Raw genomic sequence first — 22669 nt, 5'->3', positions numbered from 1 at the left:
CTTGGCAGAGGGCTGGAGGGTTGGGATCCAAACCATGCCGGAGATCCCAGGGATGGAGGCTCGTCCCAGCTGTGCCTCGCTCGAGCGTCTCCAGAGGAGGGAGCGAGGCTGGTGAGGGGAACACAAACCCTGTGAGGAACGGCTGAGGGAGCTGGGGGTGTTCAGCCTGGAGAAAAGGAGGCTCAGAGGTGACCTGATCACCCTCTACAGCTCCTGAAGGGTGGCTGTGCTCGGCTGGGGTTGGGCTCTTTCTCCAGGCAGCACTGACAGAACGAGAGGACACAGCCTCAGGCTGTGCCAAGGGAAATACAGGTTGGATATCAGGAAAACATTTTTTTATGGAAAGAGTGATAAGTAATGGAATGTCCTGCCCAGGGAGATGGTGCAGTCACCATCCCTGGATGTGTTTAAAGCCTGGATGTGGCACTGGTGCCGTGGTTTGGTTGAGCTGTTGGGGCTGGGTTGGACTCGATGATCTCAGAGGTCTCCTCCAGGATGGTGATGGTGTGATGGCACATCCCAACCCCACAACCAGGCTGAGGGACCAGCCCTGGCTGCTCCCTGCTCCATCCCTCGCTGCAATCCCAGCTCTGGCTGTTCCCTGCTCCATCCTGATCTGCAATCCCAGCCCTGGCTGCTCCCTGCTCCATCCTGAGCTGCAATCCCAGCCCTGGCTGTTCCCTGCTCCATCCCTCACTGCAATCCCAGCCCTGGCTGTTCCCTGCTCCATCCCTTGCTGCAATCCCAGCCCTGGCTGTTCCCTGCTCCATCCCTCACTGCAATCCCAGCCCTGGCTGTTCCCTGCTCCTTCCCTCACTGCAGTCCCAGCTCTGGCTGCTCCCTGCTCCATCCCTCACTGCAATCCCAGCCCTGGCTGTTCCCTGCTCCATCCTGATCTGCAATCCCAGCCCTGGCTGTTCCCTGCTCCATCCTGAGCTGCAATCCCAGCCCTGGCTGTTCCCTGCTCCTTCCTGAGCTGCAATCCCAGCCCTGGCTGTTCCCCGCTCCATCCTGAGCTGCAATCCCAGCCCTGGCTGTTCCCTGCTCCTTCGCTCACTGCAATCCCAGCCCTGGCTGCTCCCTGCTCCATCCCTCGCTGCAATCCCAGCCCTGGCTGTTCCCTGCTCCATCCTGAGCTGCAATCCCAGCCCTGGCTGTTCCCTGCTCCATCCTGAGCTGCAATCCCAGCCCTGGCTGTTCCCTGCTCCTTCCCTCACTGCAATCCCAGCCCTGGCTGTTCCCTGCTCCATCCCTTGCTGCAATCCCAGCTCTGGCTGTTCCCTGCTCCATCCTGAGCTGCAATCCCAGCCCTGGCTGTTCCCTGCTCCTTCCCTTGCTGCAATCCCAGCCCTGGCTGTTCCCTGCTCCTTCGCTCACTGCAATCCCAGCCCTGGCTGTTCCCTGCTCCTTCGCTCACTGCAATCCCAGCCCTGGCTGTTCCCAGCTGCGCTGGGGCCGGGGCAGCCCCCATCCTGCCGGGCTGTGCTGGGTGCTGTGCCCGGGTGGAGCGGCTGGGGCTGGGGCTGGGGCTGGGGCTGGGGCTGGGGCTGGGGCTGGGGCTGGGGCTGGGTGGGTGCTGGCAGGGCTGAGCTCTCGCAGAACATCCCCGGCTGCAGATGGTCTGTCTGGCACCCTATTGTGAGAGCTGAGACCCCAGCAGCCACCACTAGAAGTGCTCGAGGTTTTTTTTTTTTTCCTGAGGAAAGGGGGTATGGAAGGAATGAGGCACTCCGGGGGAAAAAAACCCAAACGTGGTTGTGGTGGTGGTGGTTTTTTTGGTTTTTTTTTTTTTTTTTTTTAATCAGGGATGCTGTAAAAATCTCGAGTGACACTTCATCCCACAGACAGCAGCAGAGAAACCAAGCAACAATAAATATTGAAACAGTAGCACAACCTTGCAGACAGACCTCGTTCTTGCTGTTAAAAAGGAGCTGAAGTGTAATGTGAGACATTAGCAGCTATCGAGTGGAGCTGCCTCGTGCTGAAAGGAGCTGCTTGGCATTTGGAGCTGTTGCCTGTGGTGAAGTTTGCTCCTATTTTTTCTTCTTTTTTTGGTTTTTTTTTTTTTTTTTTTGGAGGTTCTGCTTAAAAGAACGTGCTTGGCTTTTCCAGAAGGAATAGAAGGCACCCGAGTCTTTTCCCTAAATTTTGGAGGCTTGGTGGGTTTGATGGAAGTACCTGAGCGGCTCAGAGCCGCGTGAAAGGATCTGCTGAGCTCACTTTGACACTTTTGTTCGCTTTCTGTGCCGCTTTTTGTCCCCCTCAGGCCCCACTGGCTGGTGCAGGACTCCTTTTCTCTGCAAAAGTTCCCTTTGGAGCTGCGAGAGGGAATTTGTGCAGGCTGCGATTTCAAAAGCGATCCGGAGCTTTTTTTGTTGTTGTTGTTTGCTGTTTGTTACCGTTCCAAACAAGATGGGATCTGGCCAGGGTTGTTATAGTAACTACTAAGATTTCCTCAAGAGAAAGGAGGAGGGGAAAAAAAAATAGCAGCGGGCCCCATTCATGCCTTGCTGCAGCTCTCCATTCAGAGCTGTTCCTTTGCGAGACTGGAGGTGATTTTTCAGGCATTTCAGGCATTTCAGGCATTTCAGTGATGTCAGTGACAGAACCAGTCCATAATGAGCACAAATGGCTCTCCAGGATGTGCTGCTGGCACTGCCCGCTCCTTCCCCGGCTCTGGAGTTTGCTCTTCCCTGGATCCCGCAGCTTTTCACCTTGGGACGTTCTGATCCCGTGCAGCTGCCGGTTCTTGGTGTCCTGTTTGGAAAAGCTTTTCTTGAGAGGGATTTTTGAGCGAGCCTGAAGCACAAAGCTCTGAGGGACAGCTCCAAGAGGCGCAGGTCCTGTTGTCATCTCGTGGGATTGCTTCTCCTTGCAGGCTGGATGTGCCTGAAACGCCCCAAAAACCCCATTTCTTTCTCTCAGCCCCGCAGCTCTTCGTGTATTCCCAGTGATCTGCCACACCCTGAAGTGGCTTTTCCTGGAGTTTGATGCCTCCAGTTTTATCTTCCACATGTTCCATGTTCTGCGCTGCCCAGGCGCAGCTCTGAGCTCACACTCAGCGTCACTCAGCTCTCTGCACACGGCAGCGACACAAAACAAATCCTGCTCCTGCTGCACTCCAAGGACAACTTCCAGCCCCAGAGCACAAACGAGGGTGGCTGAGGGAGGAACGAGAAGGGTGGGAGCTGACAGCCTGGAGCTGGGATGGGGCAATTAAACACCAATGTGCAAACGGACCACAACTTAGAAAAGGGGGAGACCTCGTTTGCCCATTTTGTGCCCATTTTGTGCACATTTTGTGCCCATTTCGGGTCCATTTGTTGTCCATTTTGTGTCCATTTTGTGCCCATTTTTTGCCCACTTTGTGCCAATTTTGGGTCCATTTTGTGCCCATTTTGGGTCCATTTTGTGTCTATTCTTTGCCCATTTTGGGCCCATTTTGGGTCCATTTTGTGACCATTTAATGCCCATTTTTTGCCAGTTTGGGGTCCATTTTGTGGCCGTTTGGGGTCCATTTTGTGCCCGTTTTGGGTCCATTTTGTGCCCATTTTGGGTCCATTTTGTGTCTATTCTTTGCCCATTTTGTGCCCATCTTGTGCCCATTTTGGGTCCATTTTTTGCCCATTTTGTGCCCATTTTGGTTCCACCTTGTGCCCAGCCCTGCCCAGGCTCTTGTCCTGCCCAAGGTTTCCCCTAAAGCCCTTTCAATAAATCTCTGCTTTATTCTCCAGCTCTGCCCAGTCTCTGTCCCAGCTCAGCCTCCCCAAGGCATCAAGTTGGTGATTCCAGCTGCAGCCCCCGAGGGTCTTGCAGGGATTCCCAGGATCCTGGCCGGGTGTCCCTGGTGTGGGATTTCATTCCCTGTGTCCTTTCTCAAGGTCAGCTTTTCTCCTGTGGGTTTCCTAAACCCTTCTGGAGGAACAGCTGATGTTTCTGCGTCTCCAGAAAATGCCGCCCCAACTCAAAACTCTCCTTTTTTCTCCAGTGTCAAGGGGACTTGGCTTAATTAGCGACTCGTTTTTTTAATCAGGAATGTTGGATGGACGTGGAAAAGGATTCCCAGAGCCTGCCCTTACCCATGGAAGCATCCAGGACACATTTATGCTCTTTAAAAAAGCAACCTCTTTCCAGGAATTATTCACTCTACCACTTCCATGGTATTTTTTCTTAAGCTAAGCTTAATTTTCAAGGCAGATTCAGCAAGTGTGGATGGGTTTTTTGGGTTTTTTTTTTTGAGCCAGTCGTGAAGGCTTTTATACATGAAATAATTTGCTGATTTTTGGAGCGAGGCAGTGTTTTAGGTGGAATGGGATTGCCTGGTCCGTGGGGATTTCTGGACACCATCAGTCCATGTTTGACGCTCTAACATCTAGAGAAGATGTTGGCTCTCGGGTTTGTGAATTTCCCAGCGCTCCAAGAAAATGGGAACAGGAGAACAAAAGGAATTGCTCAGGCAAATTGAACAAAAATATTCTCTGATGCTGACCTTTTGTGCTGTTCTTGGAGCTCCTTCCCCAGCCTGGCCCCTTTTGGGGTGGGAGTGAAGGTGCCAGCAGGGGAGGGAGGGGGATCCTGAATCCATGAGGAGACCGAAGCTCCAGCTGCTGGGAGAAATCCAGGGCAGCTCTGGGAATCCAGCAGCTGGGGTCGGGATACGCTGGGATTTTCACGGAAAAGTGGGAGAAGGGTGGTGGGCGGCTCTTGCTGGGACACTGATCCAAGAGGGAGCCAATTCCAGGCCAACATTCCCTGACATGGGAAATTTGCCACCTCTGACCTCACTGTGCCTGCTCACCCTGACCGTGAGCACCACGAATCCCTGAGCCCACGTTTGGCCCGGAATAGGGAGGGGTTTGCGCGGAATAGGGAGCAAAACCCCCCATTTTTGGGTATTTTGCCATATAGAGGGTTTTGCCTGGAATATGGATGTTTTTGCCCAGGATATGGAGGTTTTTGCCTGGGATATGGAGGTTTTTGCCTGGAATATGGAGATTTTTGCCTGGAATGTGGAGGGTCTTGCCCAGGATATGGAGGGTTTTGCCTGGAATATAGAGGGTTTTGTGCAGGATAAGGAGCTTTTTACTCAGGATATGGAGCTTATGGAGCATTTTGCCCGGAATATCGAGGGTTTTGCCCAGAATATGGAGATTTTTGCCTAGATATGGAGGGTTTTGCCCAGAATATGGAGCTTTTTACTTGGGATATGGAGGTTTTTGCCTGGATTATGGGAAGTTTTGCCTGGAATATGGAGTTTTTTACCCAGGATATGGAGATTTTTGCCTGGAATATGGAGTTTTTTACCCAGGATATGGATATTTTTGCCCAGGATATGGAGGCTTTTGCCCGGAATAGGGAGGTTTTTGCTGAGGTTGCCCCCTGCCAAACCTCGAGTTTGCACAGACTCTGCTCTGCTGGGCAGCTGCTGATCCCTGCCAGGAGCTGGAAAACAGAATCCACCGGCGCTGGGAATGAGGTGGCACTGAGAGAGTGAGCTCAGCCACCGGCAAAGGGCCGTGGGTCCAATCCCAAGCACAGGAATGGCGGTCCTGCTGTCCCACGGGTCTGGAATGTAGGACAGTTATCAGTCAGGACAATAATCAGTCACTAATCAGTCAATAATCAGTGACTAATCAGTCACTGCTTCCAAGGAAACAGCAAAGTCCCCTTTGATGTGGGTGGGAAAGGGAGGGAAGGAGCTTCCCTGGATCCATGGATCCATGGACGTGAGCTCCCCATGAGCCTGGGGAGGCTCCCAGGAGCTCTCAGAGAAGCCTCCCCCACCCCTGGGGACAGCATTCCGTGCTTTTGGGGTGTCCTCCAGCACCGGTGTTGGAAAAGCTGCCCGAACCAGGAGCTGGGGCTGGAATGTGGATCCGAGGTCGCTGTCCCTCAGCTGGAGGAGGGACAACCTGCAGCAGGCTTTGGGAAGCGGCGTTCGGCTTCGGACATTTGGGAGCCGTCGCTGCTTCCACAGGCCTGGGTGAGATTTCACCCCCTGGAAGCTGCTCCTGGTGTCCTGATTTCTTCCTCCGCGGCTTGGGCAAACCCAAGGGGTCTTTCTGACTGACTGGTGGGGTTTTGTACTTCAATTAAATGCATGGGTTCTGTGGAAATCGACATTCTTTCAGGGGCAAAAAATTTATATATTGGTGCGCGTATATATATATATATATATATATATATATATATATATATATATATATATATATATATGGTTTTATATATTCTCTATATAATATTGGGTGTATATAGTATAGATATAGTTATATAGAATATATATAGATATAGTATCTATTATATCTTCTATAGATACTAAATATAATAGACAATAGAATAGAATACTAGACATATAATAGTTAATATAGCATATAATATTGTATAATGCAATATAAATAATAGATCATGTAATGTAATGTGATATAATATAATGCAAGATATATACTGGTTAATATAACACAATATAAAGAATAGTTAATATAATATAACGCAATATAAAGAATAGTTAATATAATATAATATAATATAATATAATATAATATAATATAATATAATATAATATAATGCAAGATATATACTAGATAATATAACATAATATAACACAATATAAAAGTTAATATAATGCAATACATAATAGGTAATGTAACGTAATGTAACGTCATGTAATGTAATGTAACATTACATTATATTAATTATATTTATGATATATTTACATTATAAGATAATATAATAAATATTAATAAATATAATTATGAAATAATATAATGAATATTGTATTTACATGGAATGTAATATAATGTAATGTAATATAATGTAATGTAATATAATGTAATGTAGTGTCATGTAATATAATATGATATAATTAATATAGTATAATATAATATAATTAATAAATGTAATATAATGAGGCTCCTGGGACAGTGGGTGGTGTCCCTGCCCATGCAGGTGGTTGAACTTGGCTGACCCTTGGGTCCTTTCCGTGCCCTGATCCCATGGTGTGATTTTCCTGTCACTCCTTGTTTTTAATCCCCCGCCGCCGTTTCTCTTGCAGAGCCGCCTGAAGGAAGCGGTGCAGCTGCTGGAGGATTACAAACACGGGACTCTTCCCCCGGGAGTCACCAACAAAGAGGTCAGAGGGCAAAACTGTTAAATTTCTACTTCTGATTTCTGATTTCTGCCGTTACATTTCTGCTTCTTCCCGCAGTTCAGAGGGGAGGTTCAGGTGGGCTCTGCTGAAGGACGTTTTTGGTGTTTCCGTGGTAAAATACGAACTTCTTGTACAGCTAAAAGCAAAAAAAAAAAAAAAATTTTTAGCTGGATGGAAGCTTTTTGTCCGTCCTGTGGCCTCTTGCTGCGGCAGCTGTGAGGGCTCAGCCCCTGCCCTGTTCCTGCCACAATAATTTCCATTTCTGCCCAGGTCTAAACCTTGTTTGGGCTGTGCCCTGCTGTGCCAGCGGCAGTGGGGACGTTCCTGCCCTTGGGATGGGAGCAGGAGGTGGTGGAACCCCAGCAGGGTTTGGGGGTTCCTGAGAAAAGGGGGTTCCTGAGAAAAGGCTCGGTTTTGGGGGGATTCCTGAGAAATGGTTCGGTTTTGGGGAATCCTGAGAAATGGCTCTGTTTTGGGGGTTCCTGAGAAATGGCTCGGTTTTGGGGATCCCTGAGAAAAGGCTCGGTTTTGGGGATTCCTGAGAAATGGCTCAGTTTTGGGGGGTTCCTGAGAAAAGGCTCGGTTTTGGGGGTTCCTGAGAAATGGCTCGGTTTTGGGGGGATTCCTGAGAAATGGCTCAGTTTTGGGGGGGTTCCTGAGAAATGGGGGTTCCTGAGAAAAGGCTGGGTTTTGGGGATTCCTGAGAAATGGTTTGGTTTTTGGGGAATCCTGCGAAATGGCTCGGTTTTGGGGGGTTCCTGCGAAATGGCTCGGTTTTGGGGATCCCTGAGAAAAGGCTCGGTTTTGGGGGGTTCCTGAGAAATGGCTCAGTTTTGGGGGGTTTCCTGAGAAATGGCTCGGTTTTTGGGGGGTTCCTGAGAAATGGGGGTTCCTGAGAAAAGGCTGCGTTTTGGGGATCCCTGAGAAATGGCTCAGTTTTGGGGATTCCTGAGAAAAGGCTCCGTTTTGGGGATTCCTGAGAAATGGCTCCGTTTTGGGGATTCCTGAGAAATGGCTCGGTTTTGGGGATCCCTGAGAAATGGCTCCGTTTTGGGGGATTCCTGAGAAATGGTTCGGTTTTGGGGGATTCCTGAGAAAAGGCTCAGTTTTGGGGGGTTCCTGAGAAATGGCTCAGTTTTGGGGGGATTCCTGAGAAAAGGCTCAGTTTTGGGGATCCCTGAGAAATGGCTCAGTTTTGGGGGGTTCCTGAGAAATGGCTCAGTTTTGGGGGGATTCCTGAGAAAAGGCTCCGTTTTGGGGATTCCTGAGAAATGGCTCAGTTTTGGGGATCCCTGAGAAATGGCTCAGTTTTGGGGGAATCCTGAGAAATGGTTCGGTTTTGGGGATCCCTGAGAAAAGGCTCGGTTTTGGGGATTCCTGAGAAAAGGCTCATTTTTGGGACGGAGGGATGGGCTGGGTGAGCTCTCCAAGGCCACCTCAGTCCCGTTTTCTGGACTTTTCCCCGATATTCCTCTGCACAAGGAACCTGTGGGAGCAGAGATGAGGGTTCAGAGGAGTCAAACCGCTTTTGGAGTGTTGTACCTCCAAGTCAGTGCCATGAAACAGAAAACATCAGAGGTTTTTTTGTGGGTGTTACCTCGAACTCCTGTCCATGTGGAGACTCCTGACCGTGACAACGACCCAGGGGCTTTTTTGTGGCTCTGTTTGTGCATCCAGCACAGAATAAATCGGTTCTGTGTGATTTAATGCCATATAAAGGTGAATTGATATCAGGGGGACATCAGAGGAGCAGCAATTCCAGAGGCCCAGTGGTCATCATCCCAAATAAACCGGGATCGAAGTGCTGGGGAGCTTTTCCCCCACACCCTGTGGGTCAAAAAACCTTTTTTTTTTTTTTTTCCCTGCCCACAAACGATAATGTCTTCTTGTCAAAGGCAGATATGGGAGGTGAAAAAAGGAAATTCAAACTTCTGTTGGCTGTGGGAAGGGGCAGCTGGTGTGGAGGGGAAGAGGCACAGCTCCACGAAAAATAAACGGGGAATCGTCACAAGGCATTGGCCCGCTGCTCCCCCGAGGTCACTGCGTCCTTCCAGCCAGCAGCTGATGGGAAGGAGAAAGGGCTGCGATGGAGAAAGGGTTGGGATGGAGAAAGGGTTGGGAAGGGGAAAGGGTTGGGATGGAGAAAGGGTTGGGAAGGGGAAAGGGTTGGGAAGGGGAAAGGGTTGGGATGGAGAAAGGGTTGGGAAGGGGAAAGGGTTGGGAAGGGGAAAGGGTTGGGATGGAGAAAGGGTTCGGAAGGGGAAAGGCTTGGCAAGGAGAAAGGCTTGGGAAAGAGAAAGAGTTGGGAAGGAGAAAGAGTTGGGAAGGAGAAAGGGCTGGGAAGGAGAAAGGGTTGGGGTGGAGAAAGGGCTGGGATGGAGAAAAGGCTGGGAAGGAGAAAGGGTTGGGATGGAGAAAGGGTTGGGAAGGAGAAAGGGTTGGGATGGAGAAAGGGTTGGGATGGAGAAAGGGTTGGGGTGGAGAAAGGGTTGGGATGGAGAAAGGGTTGGGAAAGAGAAAGGACTGGGAAGGAGAAAATGTTGAGAAGGAAAAAGGGCTGGAAAGGAGAAAGGGCTGGGATGGAGAAAATGTTGGGAAGGAGAAAGAAGGGTTGGGAAGGAGAGAGAGAAAGGCTTGGGAAGGAGAAGGTAAGGCTTGGGAAGGAGAGATAGAAAGGATTGGGAAGGAGAAAAGGGTTGAGAAGAGGAGAAAGGGTTGGGAAAGAGAAGGAGAGAGGATTGGGAAGGAGAAGGAGAGAGGATTGGGAAGGAGAAGGAGAGAGGGTTGGGAAGGAGAAGGAGAGAGGGTTGGGAAGGAGAAGGAGAGAGGGTTGGGAAGGAGAAGGAGAGAGGGTTGGGAAGGAGAAGGAGAGAGGGTTGGGAAGGAGAAGGAGAGAGGGTTGGGAAGGGGAAGGAGAGAGGGTTGGGAAGGAGAAGAAAAGGCTTGGGAAGGAGAGAGAGAAAGGGTTGGGAAGGCTTGAGAAAGGGTTGAGAAGAGGAGGAAGGGTTGGGAAGGAGAAAGAAAGGATTGGGAAGGAGAAGGAGAGAGGGTTGGGAAGGTGAGAGAGAAAGGCTTGGGAAGGAGAGAGGGAAGGGCTTGGGAAGGAGAGAGGGAAAGGCTTGGGAAGGGGAAATGTGCCGGGCTGGGGAGGGAGGGAGGGAGGCAGGAGTGAGGCAGCAGCAGTGACTCAGATCCATCTGCCCGAGGCAGATGACACACCAGCCGCGCTGGGTGACAAACCACGCAGACTTGTGACCTACATCCTGCAGAGTGACAGAGCCGGGCTCTTCCCAGGGTTCATTCAGAATTCCAGTGCGGGAGAGGCAGAGGAGGGGCTGAAGCTGAGCAGGCTGGGAGGTTCTGAGTGGAAATCCAGGTGAGGCAGTGTTGAATTATCTCTTTTTTTATTATTTATTTAGAGACGGGGCTCCTGAGAGGCGTGTGAAAGACTTTTATTCCATTTTTCAGTCTCTTGAGAAGGGTGAGATGGTGCAGATGTTACAATTCACCCCATCACAATCAGAAGCCAAACTATTTCCTATTTACAACACGTTATAACTGGGTTTTGGCCCATCAGCTTTTGCCACACAATGCTGCCAATGCTTCTAAGCCAATCATCTAAAATTATCCCAAATGGGTCTTACAATAAATCTTTCATAGTTCTGTTCCTCCAAAATATCTAGTGTATTTACAAAGTCATCATTTAAAACTTGTTTCCTGTTCAGTTTCTCTCTCAACCATGTCTGTCCTAATCCACGGAATTTCTGAGTCAGAATATTTTCTCTCAAAGTTACAGGTGCCCAAGACTGTTCTGTCAGGCTTTGAGAATCCTCCACAAATCCACTTCCCACAAGGGAGGGGAGAGGAAATGATGGGCAAAGACCTTTGCTGGGAAATGTTCTCGCATCAGCGTGAGGACAATGTGTTAGTGGTGAAATTGTGATGGAATTGTGCCACAGCTCCTTTGTGATGGCAGTGATGCCTTGGGGAGGCTGAGCTGGAGCAGAGACTGGGCAGAGCTGGAGAATAAAGCAGGGATTTATTGAAAGGGCTTTAGGAGAAACCTTGGGCAGGGGAAGAGCCTGGGCAGGGCTGGGCACAAGGTGGAACCAAAATGGGCACAGAATGGGCACAGAATGGGCACAAAATGGGCACAAAATGGGCACAAAATGGGCATAAAATGGACGCAAAATGGGCATAAAATGGTCACAAAATGGACAAAGAATAGACACAAAATGGACTCAAAAATGGGCACAAAGTGGGCACAAAGTGGGCACAAAATGGGCACAAAATAGGCACAAAATGGACACAAAATGGGCACAGAATGGACAACGATTGGGCACAAAATGGGCACAAAATGGATCCAAAATGGGCACAAAATAGGCACAAAATGGACACAAAATGGGCACAGAATGGACAACGATTGGGCACAAAATGGGCACAAAATGGATCCAAAATGGGCACAGAATGGTCACAAAATGTGCACAAAATGGTCACAAAATGGGCACAAAATGGGCACAAAATGTGCACAAAATGGGCACAAAATGGGCAAACGAGGTCTCACCCTTTTCTAAGTTGTGGTCCGTTTGCACATTGGTGTTTAATTGCCCCATCCCAGCTCCAGGCTGTCAGCTCCCATCCTTCTCGTCCCTCCCTCAGCCACCCTCGTTTGTGCTTTGGGGCTGGAAGTTGTCCTTGGAGTGCAGCAGGAGCAGGATTTGTTTTGTGTCGCTGCCGTGTGCAGAGAGCTGAGTGACGCTGAGTGTGAGCTCAGAGCTGCGCCTGGGCAGAGCAGAACATGGAACATGTGGAAGATAAAACTGGAGGAATCATCAGAGGGGCTTGGGTGGTTCTGCTCCTGCAGGAGCCCTGGTGGAATTGTGTTAATTAAACCAAACCACAGCGCCTCCACCCCTGGCAGTGCCTAAAGCCAGGTTGGATGCTGGGGTTTGGAGCACCCTGGGGCAGTGGAAGGTTTCCCTGCCATGGGCAGTGAAGGAATTTCCTCCGTTTCCACCCTGAGCCTCCCCTGGCCCAGCCTGAGGCCGTTCCCTCTCCTCCTGTCCCTGTTCCCTGGGAGCAGAGCCCCAAACCTCTCACTCCCGTCATTACCACCCCAAACTTGATCCAAATTTGGATCACTCCCATCGTTACCACCCCAAATTTGACCTGGAAAATGCATTTTCGCTTTCCTGCAGCCCAGACCGACAGTTTCCCTGGCTTCTCCGTGCACCGCTCTCTGCAGGATGGGCTCTGGCTGAGAGGCAGTAGCAATTTGCAGTTTTCTGGTGCTAATTTGGGAACGGGGAGCTCTGGTGCTCTGGAGAGGAGCCTGCTTTGTGGAACACCTGCAGGAACTGGTGCTGGAACGAGGAGCTGAGGCACATCCTGTGGGATAACCGAGTGTGACACTCCTCTGCTGCAGTGCACAGGTTGCCACACGGGGCAGGACACCAGCAGATGGAGGGAGTTTGATTTTTTTTTGACTCATTTTGGGGGGTTTTACCCCTCTCTGATGGGATCTGAGCTGATCCCTTTGTTTCCCCATGAGCAAGGAGTGGATGGTGGAGCCGTGACCTGGGAACGGAATCTGAGAGAGGATAAATTGTAATTATTGCTCGTCAGAAAGGCTGGGTGGCACTTCAGTGATCTCGAGGGAGAATTGACTTTATCTCCTTCAAGAACTGAGTCCTGTTTGGTGGCTTGAACCCCTCAGAGCCACTGCCCTTGGGGCTGGATGTGGCACACCAAGTGATGCCTTCGGTTTTATCTTCCACATGTTCCATGTTCTGCTCTGCCCAGGCGCAGCTCTGAGCTCACACTCAGCGTCACTCAGCTCTCTGCACACGGCAGCGACACAAAACAAATCCTGCTCCTGCTGCACTCCAAGGACAACTTCCAGCCCCAAAGCACAAACGAGGGTGGCTGAGGGAGGGACGAGAAGGATGGGAGCTGACAGCCTGGAGCTGGGATGGGGCAATGAAACACCAATGTGCAAACGGACCACAGCTTAGAAAAGGGTGAGACCTCGTGATGGGGGGTCCATTTTGTGACCATTTTGTGCCCATTTTTTGCCCACTTTGTGCCAATTTTGGGTCCATTTTGTGCCCATTTTGGGTCCATTTGGGGGCATTTTGTGCCATTTTGTGCCTATTTTGTGTCCATTTTGCGCCCATTTTGCGTCCATTTTATGCCCATTTTTTGCTCATTTTTTGCCCATTTTGTGCCAATTTCGGGTCCATTTTGTGCCCATTTTGGGTCCATTTTGTGCCCATTTGGGGGCATTTTGTGCCATTTTGTGCCATTTGTGCCCATTTTGTGCCCATTTTGGGGCACTTTGTGCCCATTTTGTGCCCATTTTGTGCCCATTTTGTGCCCACTTTGTGCCCATTTTTGTGCCCATTTTGGTCCCACCTTGTGCCCAGCCCTGCCCAGGCTCTTCCCCTGCCCAAGGTTTCCCCTAAAGCCCTTTCAATAAATCTCTGCTTTATTCTCTGCCTCTGCCCAGTCTCTGCTCCAGCTCAGCCTCCCCAAGGCATCAAAAGCAATCTCCGAGCGGGCTGAGCTTCGCGATGCGAGTGCGAATCGCGATCGCCTCCCGAGGCTTTCAAAACAACGCTCTGGGCAGAGTTTCGCCGCTCCAGCTCTCTGAGAAGCCGGCGCTCCCCGCCTCAGGAAGCGGCTCTGAGATCAGGCCAGACGAGTTGTTTTGACAGAGCTCTTCACCAAGCTGGGGGCTGAGGCTCCCGGAGCTCGAATCCCCGCGTTCCTCGTCGAGAACCCGGCGGCTCCCGGCGAGGATGGCAGCAGCCGCAGCCTCCCGGCGGCTCGGCGCAGTCCCTGGCGCCTGCCGAGGCGGTTTCACCGCGCGCGGGGCGCGAAGCGCGGAGCCTAAAGCTATGTCACAGCACGCGGCTCCTCGACGGGGTTCTGCTGGAACCAGCCCGGCTCCGCCGCGCTCCCCAAGGCGGGTTTTGTTCCCAAATGAGCTGGAATGGAACGGTTAGGGGCTATCTAAAGATTTAAAAAAAATAAATTCTCTGAAGAGCCGTAATTGTGCTTTCAGCGCTTCCCCGGGACGGTCTCCGAGCCCGTCTCCAGAGTGAATGCCGCAGCAGTGCCAGCTCCTGCAGCTCTGCCCCTTCCAAGCCTCTCCTGCCCGTCCAAGGGCTCCTGTTCTTCCTCTTGGACGGGATTTCACTGCTCGGGAGAGTGGCCATTAACTCAAGGTGGGAAAAAACCCATTTCTGGGGCCTCATTAGCGAAGATGGAGAATTGATCTCTCACCCGTCGATAGCTGCTGCACTGCTGAGAGCTCCTTACTGAGGGGGACTGGGGGCTTTATTCCTACATTAGAAGGATGTTTTAAAAACAGGTTTTGTGGCCTGGCTCCATCAATTATGTGGTCAGCAAAGCAGAGGAGGAAGAGCTGCTCGATCAGGATTTATTCAGTGGAGCAAGAAAACACACTCCATTTCTGCAGCTGAGCTTATTTCCTCGAGTTTTTGTGGAAATACATGAAAGCCAGGCTTTTTTTTTTGGTTTTTTTTTTTTTTTAATTAAACATGCAGCTGAATGTTTGTTAAAATGCCCCCAAATATTCTTTGCAGTGGGAATACTCCACACTGTCATCAATCCCCCTCTCCAGCGGGAGATCCAGGATTTCCGAAGTTTTTCTTGTTATCTTTGGTAATGCCCCTCTTTGGGGTGGCTTTGTGCTCTCGTGGTTGTCTGGGTTAAATATTTGAGGAGGATCAGGGAAGATGTCTGGAGGAGAAAGCCCCTGATGGCCTTGGGGTGGTTTGTTCTCCTGGGGGGGTGGAATTTGGGTGGTGGAATCCGCGGATCCAGGAATGTTTGATGGAAGCAACAGCTGCTTTCTTAGCAGGCTTGGGAAGCTTTAGAAATTTGGGCGGTTCTTTTTGCTGTGAAAAGCCCCAGAGAATTGTTGGGTTTGGTGAAATTCCCCTTCGCTGCTCCTGCCTGGGCTCCTGCAGAGGGTGGGCTGGAGGCGCTGCTGTGGCAGCTGCTGCTCCCTGCGTTCGTCCCCAGGGCAGACAGCACCCTGAGGAGGGACCTGGAGGGGGAAAGGAGACGTGGAGGGTTTGTGCTGGTGGGAGAAACTGCTCCGGCTGTCATTTGTGTTCCACCTTTCCCAGCTCTGCAGGTGCTGCGTTCATGGAATGATGGGATCATGGAAGGGTTTGGGTGGGAAGGGACCTTAAATCCCACCCAGGGCCCCCCCTGCCATGGCAGGGACACCTCCCACTGCCCCAGGTGGATCCAACCTGGCCTTGGGCACTGCCAGGGATCCAGGGGCAGCCACAGCAAATCTGGGAATTCCAGAATTCCCAGCCCCTCCCCACCCTCCCAGACAGGAATTCCCAATGCCCAAGATCCCAGCCCAATCTCCCCTTTCCCACTGGAAGCCATTCCCTGTGTCCTGTCCCTCCAGCCCTTGTCCCCAGTCCCTCTCCAGCTCTCCTGGAGCCCCTTCAGGGACTCTGAGTATTCCCTGGAATTTTCCCTTCTCCAGGGGAACATTCCCAGCTCTCCCAGCCTGGCTCCAGCCCTGCAGCAGCTCCTGGCCCTGTTATTGCCCTTCTGCAAAGTTTCCTTCCCTCTTTGCTCCTCATTGAACCGTGGGATCCCAGGATCCCAGACTGCTTTGGGCTGGAAGGGACCCGAGGGATCATCCAGTGTCACCGCTGCCGTGGCAGGGCCACTCCCCACTGCCCCAGGGAGCTTCTGACTGATCCCACGGTGCCGGAGCTGCTGTGGCAGCCACAATTCCTCAGGGATGGGGAGTGGGGTATGCTGAGGGTCCCTCCCTGTGCTGGCTGTCCCTGCCCTGGATGTCCCTGTGCTGGGTGTCCCCATGCCAGGTCCCTGTGCTGGGTGTCCCTGTACTGGATGTCCCTGTACTGGGTGTCCCTGCCCTGAATGTCCCTGCCCTGACTGTCCCCGTCCTGGCTGTCCCCATGACAGGTCCCCATGCCAGATCCTTGTCCTGGCTGTCCCTGTCCTGGCTGTCCCTGTGCCAGGTCCCCATGCCAGGTCCCTGTCCTGGATGTCCCTGTCCTAGCTGTCACTGTGCTCACTGTCCCTGTCCTGGCTGTCCCTGTGCCAGGTCCCTGTGCTCACTGTCCCTACTCTGGATGTTCCTGTGCTCACTGTCCCTGTCCTGGCTGTCCCCGTGCCAGGTCCCTGCCCTGGCTGTCCCTGTCCTGGCTGTCCCTGTGCCAGGTCCCCATGCCAGGTCCCTGTGCTCACTGTCCCTGTGCTCACTGTCCCTGTGCTCACTGTCCCTGTCCTGGCTGTCCCCGTGCCAGGTCCCTGTGCTGGATGTCCCTGTGCTCACTGTCCCTGCTCTGGATGTCCCCATGCCAGGTCCCTGTGCTCCGTGTCACTGTGCTCACTGTCCCTGTCCTGTCTGTCCCCGTGCCAGGTCCCTGTGCTCACTGTCCCTACTCTGGATGTCCTTGTGCTCACTGTCCCTGTCCTGGCTGTCCCCGTGCCAGGTCCCTGTGCTCACTGTCCCTGTGCTCAGTGTCCCTGCTCTGGATGTCCCTGTGCCAGGTCCCTGTCCTGGCTGTCCCTGTCCTGGATGTCCTTGTGCTCACTGTCCCTGTCCTGGCTGTCCCCATGCCAGGTCCCTGTCCTCCTGGATGTCCCTGTCCTGGCTGTCCCTGTCCTGGCTGTCCCCATGCCAGGCCCCTGTCCTGGATGTCCCTGTCCTGGCTGTCCCCATGCCAGGTCCCTGTCCTGGCTGTCCCTGTCCTGGCTCTGTCCCCGTGCCAGGTCCCCGTGCCAGGTCCGCGTGCCAGGTCCCCATGCCAGGCCCCTGTCCTGGATGTCCCTGTCCTGGCTCTGTCCCCGTGCCAGGTCCCTGTGCCAGGTCCCTGTCCTGGTTGTCCCTGTCCTGGCTGTCCCTGTGCCAGGTCCCTGTGCTGGGTGTCCCTGTACTGGGTGTCCCTGCCCTGGCTGTCCCTGCCCTGGCTGTCCCTGTCCTGGCTGTCCCCGTGCCAGGTCCCCGTGCCAGGTCCCCGTGCCAGGTCCCCGTGCCAGGCCCGTTTCCGACGCCAGCTCCGCTGCTGCTCCCGGGGCTGGCAGGATCTGTCCCCACCGAGCCCCAGTGGCTGCTGCGAGTGGGAAGGTGCAAATGACACACGCGGGGGCTCCGGGAGCCAATTTGCAGCAGAAGGTAGAGACTGTAACGTATCCAATTGCAATTGCAGGCAGGGCAGGCAATTCCCCAAACCGCCTCCCGGAGGGAATCTCCGCTGGAGGGAAAAGGTTTCATTTCAGGGCATGGTTGGAGCCCCAAGGCGAGGGCTGGGAAATATCAGCCTGGTGAACGAGGACGAGGAGCTGGCTGGCTCAAACACGGCTCTTTTGGGAGCGCTGGTGCTGAGGTTTGGCCTCCAGGGAGCAGGGATTGGGTTTGGTCCTTTACCCTCAGCTGCTCCCACTCGTGTGCGGGGTCGTGTTCGTGTCCTGTGTGTGTGGGTCCCTCCCCAGCACGGAGCAGCGCTGGTGGAGGCTGAGGGAAGCGGCACTCGGTGCTACCGGCTCCAGAGGGACTGAGATCCTGAAATCCCCAAATCCTGAAATCCTGAAATCCCGAAATCCTGAAATCCTGAGACCTAAAATCCCAAAATCCTGAAATTCTGAAATCTCCAAATCCTGAAATCCCCAAATCCTGAAATCCCCAAATCCTGAAATTCTGAAATCCCCAAATCCTGAAATCCTGAAATTCTGAAATCCCCAAATCCTGAAATTCAGAATTCCTGAAATCCCAAAATCCCGAAATCCCGAAATCCCGAAATCCTGAAATCCTGAGACCTGAAATCCCGAAATCCTGAAATCCCAAAATCCTGAGACCTAAAATCTTGAAATCCTGAAATCCCCAAATTCCAAAATCCTTAAATCCCCAAATCCCAAAATTCTGAATTCCTGCAATCCCCAAATTCTGAATTCCTGAAATCCCCAAATCCTGCAATCCCCAAATCCTGAAATCCCAAGATCCCTCCTCTTCATGGCACAGCTGCTTCTCCTGGGGGATTTTTGTGCTCCAGAAAAACCCTTTCCAAGGCTGAGGAACCTTGGATGTGCTCAGGGTCTGGGCGGGTGGGCGTCAGCACGGGGGGATTTCGTGACGAACTTCGGCTTTGTTCATCGCTTCTTCCCCCAAAATTGAATTTTCTTAGCTGGAATTCCCTGCCTCATTCTGTGTTCCAGCTGCATTTCCTCCCCTTGCAGGTTGAATTTTTGGCCTTAGGAACTGGGGCAGGGAGAGCTGCCGAGCTCCTGCTTTGGTATCAGCGCCCCAAATATTGACCAGCAACAGCTCAGGAATCTGGGATCAAAGCCCTGATTTCCTTAATTTGCAGATTCCTACCACTCCATCCTAAAAATGTGACACCTAAAGGAGCAGTGCAGGAAAGGTGACGGTTCCTCACCGCCCTGTGTCCCTGTCCCTGTCCCCGTCCCTGTCCCCATCCCAGGCTGGCACCTCCGGGTGCTGCTGCCAGCAGAGAGAGGCAAAGAGCCACACTGCTCATGGGGCTCCGCAGGGGAGCGGCGCCTTTCCCCTGCCACCTTTGGGGCTTTCGGTGCCCACAAGAGGCTGAAAAGCGCGGCTGGCTGGTGAAATGGGGCAGGTGGGCTGGAGGAGATCCCTGTGTCCCCATCCAGCAGGATGAGGGTGCTGCCTGTTCCATTCCCAGAGTTCAGATGTGAGCTGGAGGAGATGTCTCTGTCCCCCCCCAGCAGGATGAGGGTGCTGCCTGTTCCACTCTCATTCCCAAGGTTCAGATGTGAGCTGGAGATGTCTCTGTCCCCATCCAGCAGGATGAGGGTGCTGCCTGTTCTATTCCCAGGGTTCAGATGTGAGCTGGAGGAGATCCCTGTGTCCCCATCCAGCAGGATGAGGGTGCTGCCTGTTCCACTCCCAGGGTTCAGATGTGAGCTGGAGATGTCTCTGTCCCCATCCAGCAGGATGAGGGTGCTGCCTGTTCCACTCCCAGGGTTCAGATGTGAGCTGGAGATGTCTCTGTCCCCATCCAGCAGGAGGAGGGTGCTGCCTGCTCCATTCCCCATTCCCAGGGTTCAGATGTGATCTGGCACGGCTCCCCTCTGTGCCCAGACTATTGGAAGGGGAGGTGTGAAGCCATGGCAGCAGTGCCACGGCTCTGCCTCTCCCTCTCCCGGCCATGTGTTCCCACCTCCCGAGCCTTGCACTGGCACAGCTGGCTGCTCCGGGGAGCTGAGCTTAATAAAAACTCCGGCTCCCTTCCCCCTCTCCCAAAATCCTCCGGTTTTCATCTTTGCTTCCCTGGATTTCGTCTTTGCTTCCCTGGATTTCGTCTTTGCTTCCTCGGTTTTTGTCTTTGCTTCCCTGTTTTTTGTCTTTGCTCCCTGTGCCCGGTGGGATGTGGGATCAGGGATGAGCTGCCCTAGCAGGAACCAGCTCCAGGTGCCGAAGGGGAGATAAACCTGAACTGGAGGCTGGAAATTAATCCCGGGATCGTAAAACTGGTAATAAAACACCCTGAGCTGTGGGTCTGGGCTGACTAAAATCCTTGTAGCTGCCAGACACCGGGCTTTAGGATTCTTTGATCCACGTCTCCCTCTTTGCTGTAGGATCATGGAGTGGATCTGGGGAGGTTCCCTAGTCCAGCACAGCTCCCCGGAATTCTGCCTGTTCATTCCAGTGGGTGCTCACCTGCACCTCCTGCCAAAATGCAAAAATTTACCTGCACCACTTCCAGATCGCAGGAATTTACCTGCACCTCCTCTCAAAATGCAAGAATTTACCTGCACCTCCTGCCAAAATGCAAAAATTTACCTGCACCTCTTCTCAAAATGCAAGAATTTACCTGCACCTCCTGTCAAAATGCAAGAATTTACCTGCACCTCCTCTCAAATTGCAGGAATTTACCTGCACCACCTCCAAAATACAAGAATTTACCTGCACCTCCTCTCAAAATGCAAGAATTTACCTGCACCTCCTGTCAAATTGCAGGAATTTACCTGCACCACCTCCAAAATACAAGATTTTACCTGCACCTCCTCTCAAAATGCAAGAATTTACCTGCACCTCCTGTCAAAATGCAAGAATTTACCTGCACCTCCTGTCAAATTGCAGGAATTTACCTGCACCACCTCCAAAATACAAGAATTTACCTGTACCATCTCCAAAATCCAAGAATTTATCTGCACCACTTCCAAATTGCAAGAATTTATCTGCATCTCCTCTCAAAATCCAAGAATTTTCCTGCACCACCTCTCAAAATGCCTGAACCCCAATTTGTGAGCGAAGCGCCCCGGCTCAGTCGCTGACTTTGAACCCTCAGCATCAAGGGGGGGGCGCCAAAAAAAAGGGGGAAAAAATTAAAAATGCGCTCAAGGTGAGTGATGGGAGGCAGGCAGCTTTCTTTGGGGAAGACCCTCGCTGTCCCCGTGCCAGCCCCTCCCGTGCCTGTGTCACTTGTGACTTCTCCCTCCTCATCCTCTCCAGCTGCGGGTATTTTTCTTTTAATCTTCATTTTGTGTGTGTTTGTTTGTTTTCTTTTTCTTTTTCTTTTTCTTTTTTTTTTTTTTTTCTTTTTGGGTGGGTGGTTGGGGTTTTTTTGTGGGTTTGTTTTTGTTCTTGTTTTGGGGATTTTTGTGGGGTTTTTTTTGTTTTGTTTTGGTTTTGGGTTTTGTTTTGCTTTTTAAATTTTTTTTTTAAAAAAATTATTTTTTATTTTTTTTTTAGTAACTCGCCGTTCGGAAGCGGTCTCGCTTCTCCCGCTCCGTTTAGGGTCGGCGAAGTGCAAAGAGGCTCAGCGCCGTCCGCCGGGCGCCCGTTCATTGCCGAGCGCTTGCCTCAATCACGATAGCAGCGGGGAGAGCCGCTCACGCTGCCCCGGACACAATGAAGCCATCGGGGACTAAAGAGCCTCCCTTTTCGGGAATAATGGCTTTTCCCGGCCGTGTTGATGAAGAGCGAAGAGGTCCATTTGCGTTAAACTGTAATTTTTTTCCCCCTCTGGTCTCCTGCGGGATGCGATGGACGCGGGATGTGTCCTTGTCCCGCTGCTCCTTTTCTTTTTTATTATTATTTTTTAATTTTTTTTCTTGGCACAAAATGCGCCTTTGGCCGGGCCGAGGGGTTTTCCACCCTCTGCCATCCCGCTGTTGTGGGTGTCGCTGAGGTGAGCGGGGTTTTGGCGTCGTTTCGCAGGACAAAAGGCACCGAGGGGGCTGCGAGTGCTCCTCGAGGATGCTCCCGAGCCCCGGGAGCTGCTCCTGCCGCTCCTCCTCACCCACAAACCGGCTCTGCTCCGGTCCCTCCAGCCTGCAGAGCAGATTTGGGGCTCGGTGGGGCTAAAATGAGATGAAACAAATCCCATCTGGATCGACCTGAGCTGGATCAGGGAGCCCGGCTGCCCGGACCCCTCTGAAGATCCCATCCCACCCAAATATTCCGCGATTCCTGTGGTACCCAAGCCCTTCTCCAAGCCTGGTTTTCAGTGAACCATCCTCGCTCTGCTGCAGCCTCTCCAGGAGAGTGCTGGGAGGATTAATTAGTTAATGTTTATTGAGTGCTGGGAGGCTGCACCGCCTCATCTCAGAGCTGCCTGGTTTTTATCCGTGGGGACTCGCTTCTGGTTCCGCCCACGCTTGGTTCGGGATCTGCCGGCAGCTCCTGGTGCTGGGAATCAGCAGCGCCAGGGCAGTGCCCGTCCCTGTGCTGGCACTGCTGGGCAGAGCGGGAGGGGCTGGAGAATTCCCGAGGGAGCTGGGAAAGGGCTGGAGAATTCCTGAGGGAGCTGGGAAAGGCTGGAGAATTCCTGAGGGAGCTGGGAAAGGCTGGAGAATTCCTGAGGGAGCCGGAAAAGGGCTGGAGAATTCCCGAGGGAGCTGGGAAGGGGCTGGAGAATTCCTGAGGGAGCTGGGAAGGGGCTGGAGAATTCCCGAGGGAGCTGGGAAAGGGCTGGAGAATTCCTGAGGGAGCTGGGAAGGGGCTGGAGAATTCCCGAGGGAGCTGGGAAAGGGCTGGAGAATTCCTGAGGGAGCTGGGAAGGGGCTGGAGAATTCCTGAGGGAGCTGGGAAAGGGGCTGGAGAATTCCTGAGGGAGCTGGGAAGGGGCTGGAGAATTCCTGAGGGAGCTGGGAAGGGGCTGGAGAATTCCTGAGGGAGCTGGGAAAGGGCTGGAGAATTCCTGAGGGAGCTGGGAAGGGGCTGGAGAATTCCTGAGGGAGCTGGGAAAGGGGCTGGAGAATTCCTGAGGGAGCTGGGAAAGGGGCTGGAGAATTCCTGAGGGAGCTGGGAAGGGGCTGGAGAATTCCTGAGGGAGCTGGGAAGGGGCTGGAGAATTCCTGAGGGAGCTGGGAGAGGAACTGAGCCTGGAGCAAAGGAGGTTCCGGGTGGATATTGGGGAAATTCCTTCCTGGAAAGGGTGCTCAGGGATTGGAAGTGCCCAGGGAGGTTTGGAGTGCCCATCCCTGCTGGAATTTCAAGTGCATGTGGCA

At 52.5% G+C, this 22669-nt stretch overlaps 1 protein-coding gene across 1 annotated transcript in view; it reads left to right on the top strand.

Moving 5' to 3' along the window:
• SFXN5 (sideroflexin 5) overlaps window positions 1-14426 on the top strand; it is a 28021-nt gene extending 13595 nt beyond the window's left edge. The window contains exons 3-4 of the mRNA XM_040064120.1: window positions 7052-7129; window positions 14214-14426. Of these exons, the coding sequence (XP_039920054.1) occupies window positions 7052-7129; window positions 14214-14426 (291 nt within the window). The remainder of the gene's footprint in view (window positions 1-7051; window positions 7130-14213) is intronic.
• Window positions 14427-22669: the final 8243 nt, after the last annotated feature.

The sequence above is a fragment of the Hirundo rustica genome, chromosome 5, assembly GCF_015227805.2.
Source record: "Hirundo rustica isolate bHirRus1 chromosome 5, bHirRus1.pri.v3, whole genome shotgun sequence".
NCBI classification, from domain to species: domain Eukaryota; kingdom Metazoa; phylum Chordata; class Aves; order Passeriformes; family Hirundinidae; genus Hirundo; species Hirundo rustica.
Note: the sequence above shows the minus strand (reverse complement) of the source record. Positions and strands in the feature narration are given on the sequence as shown.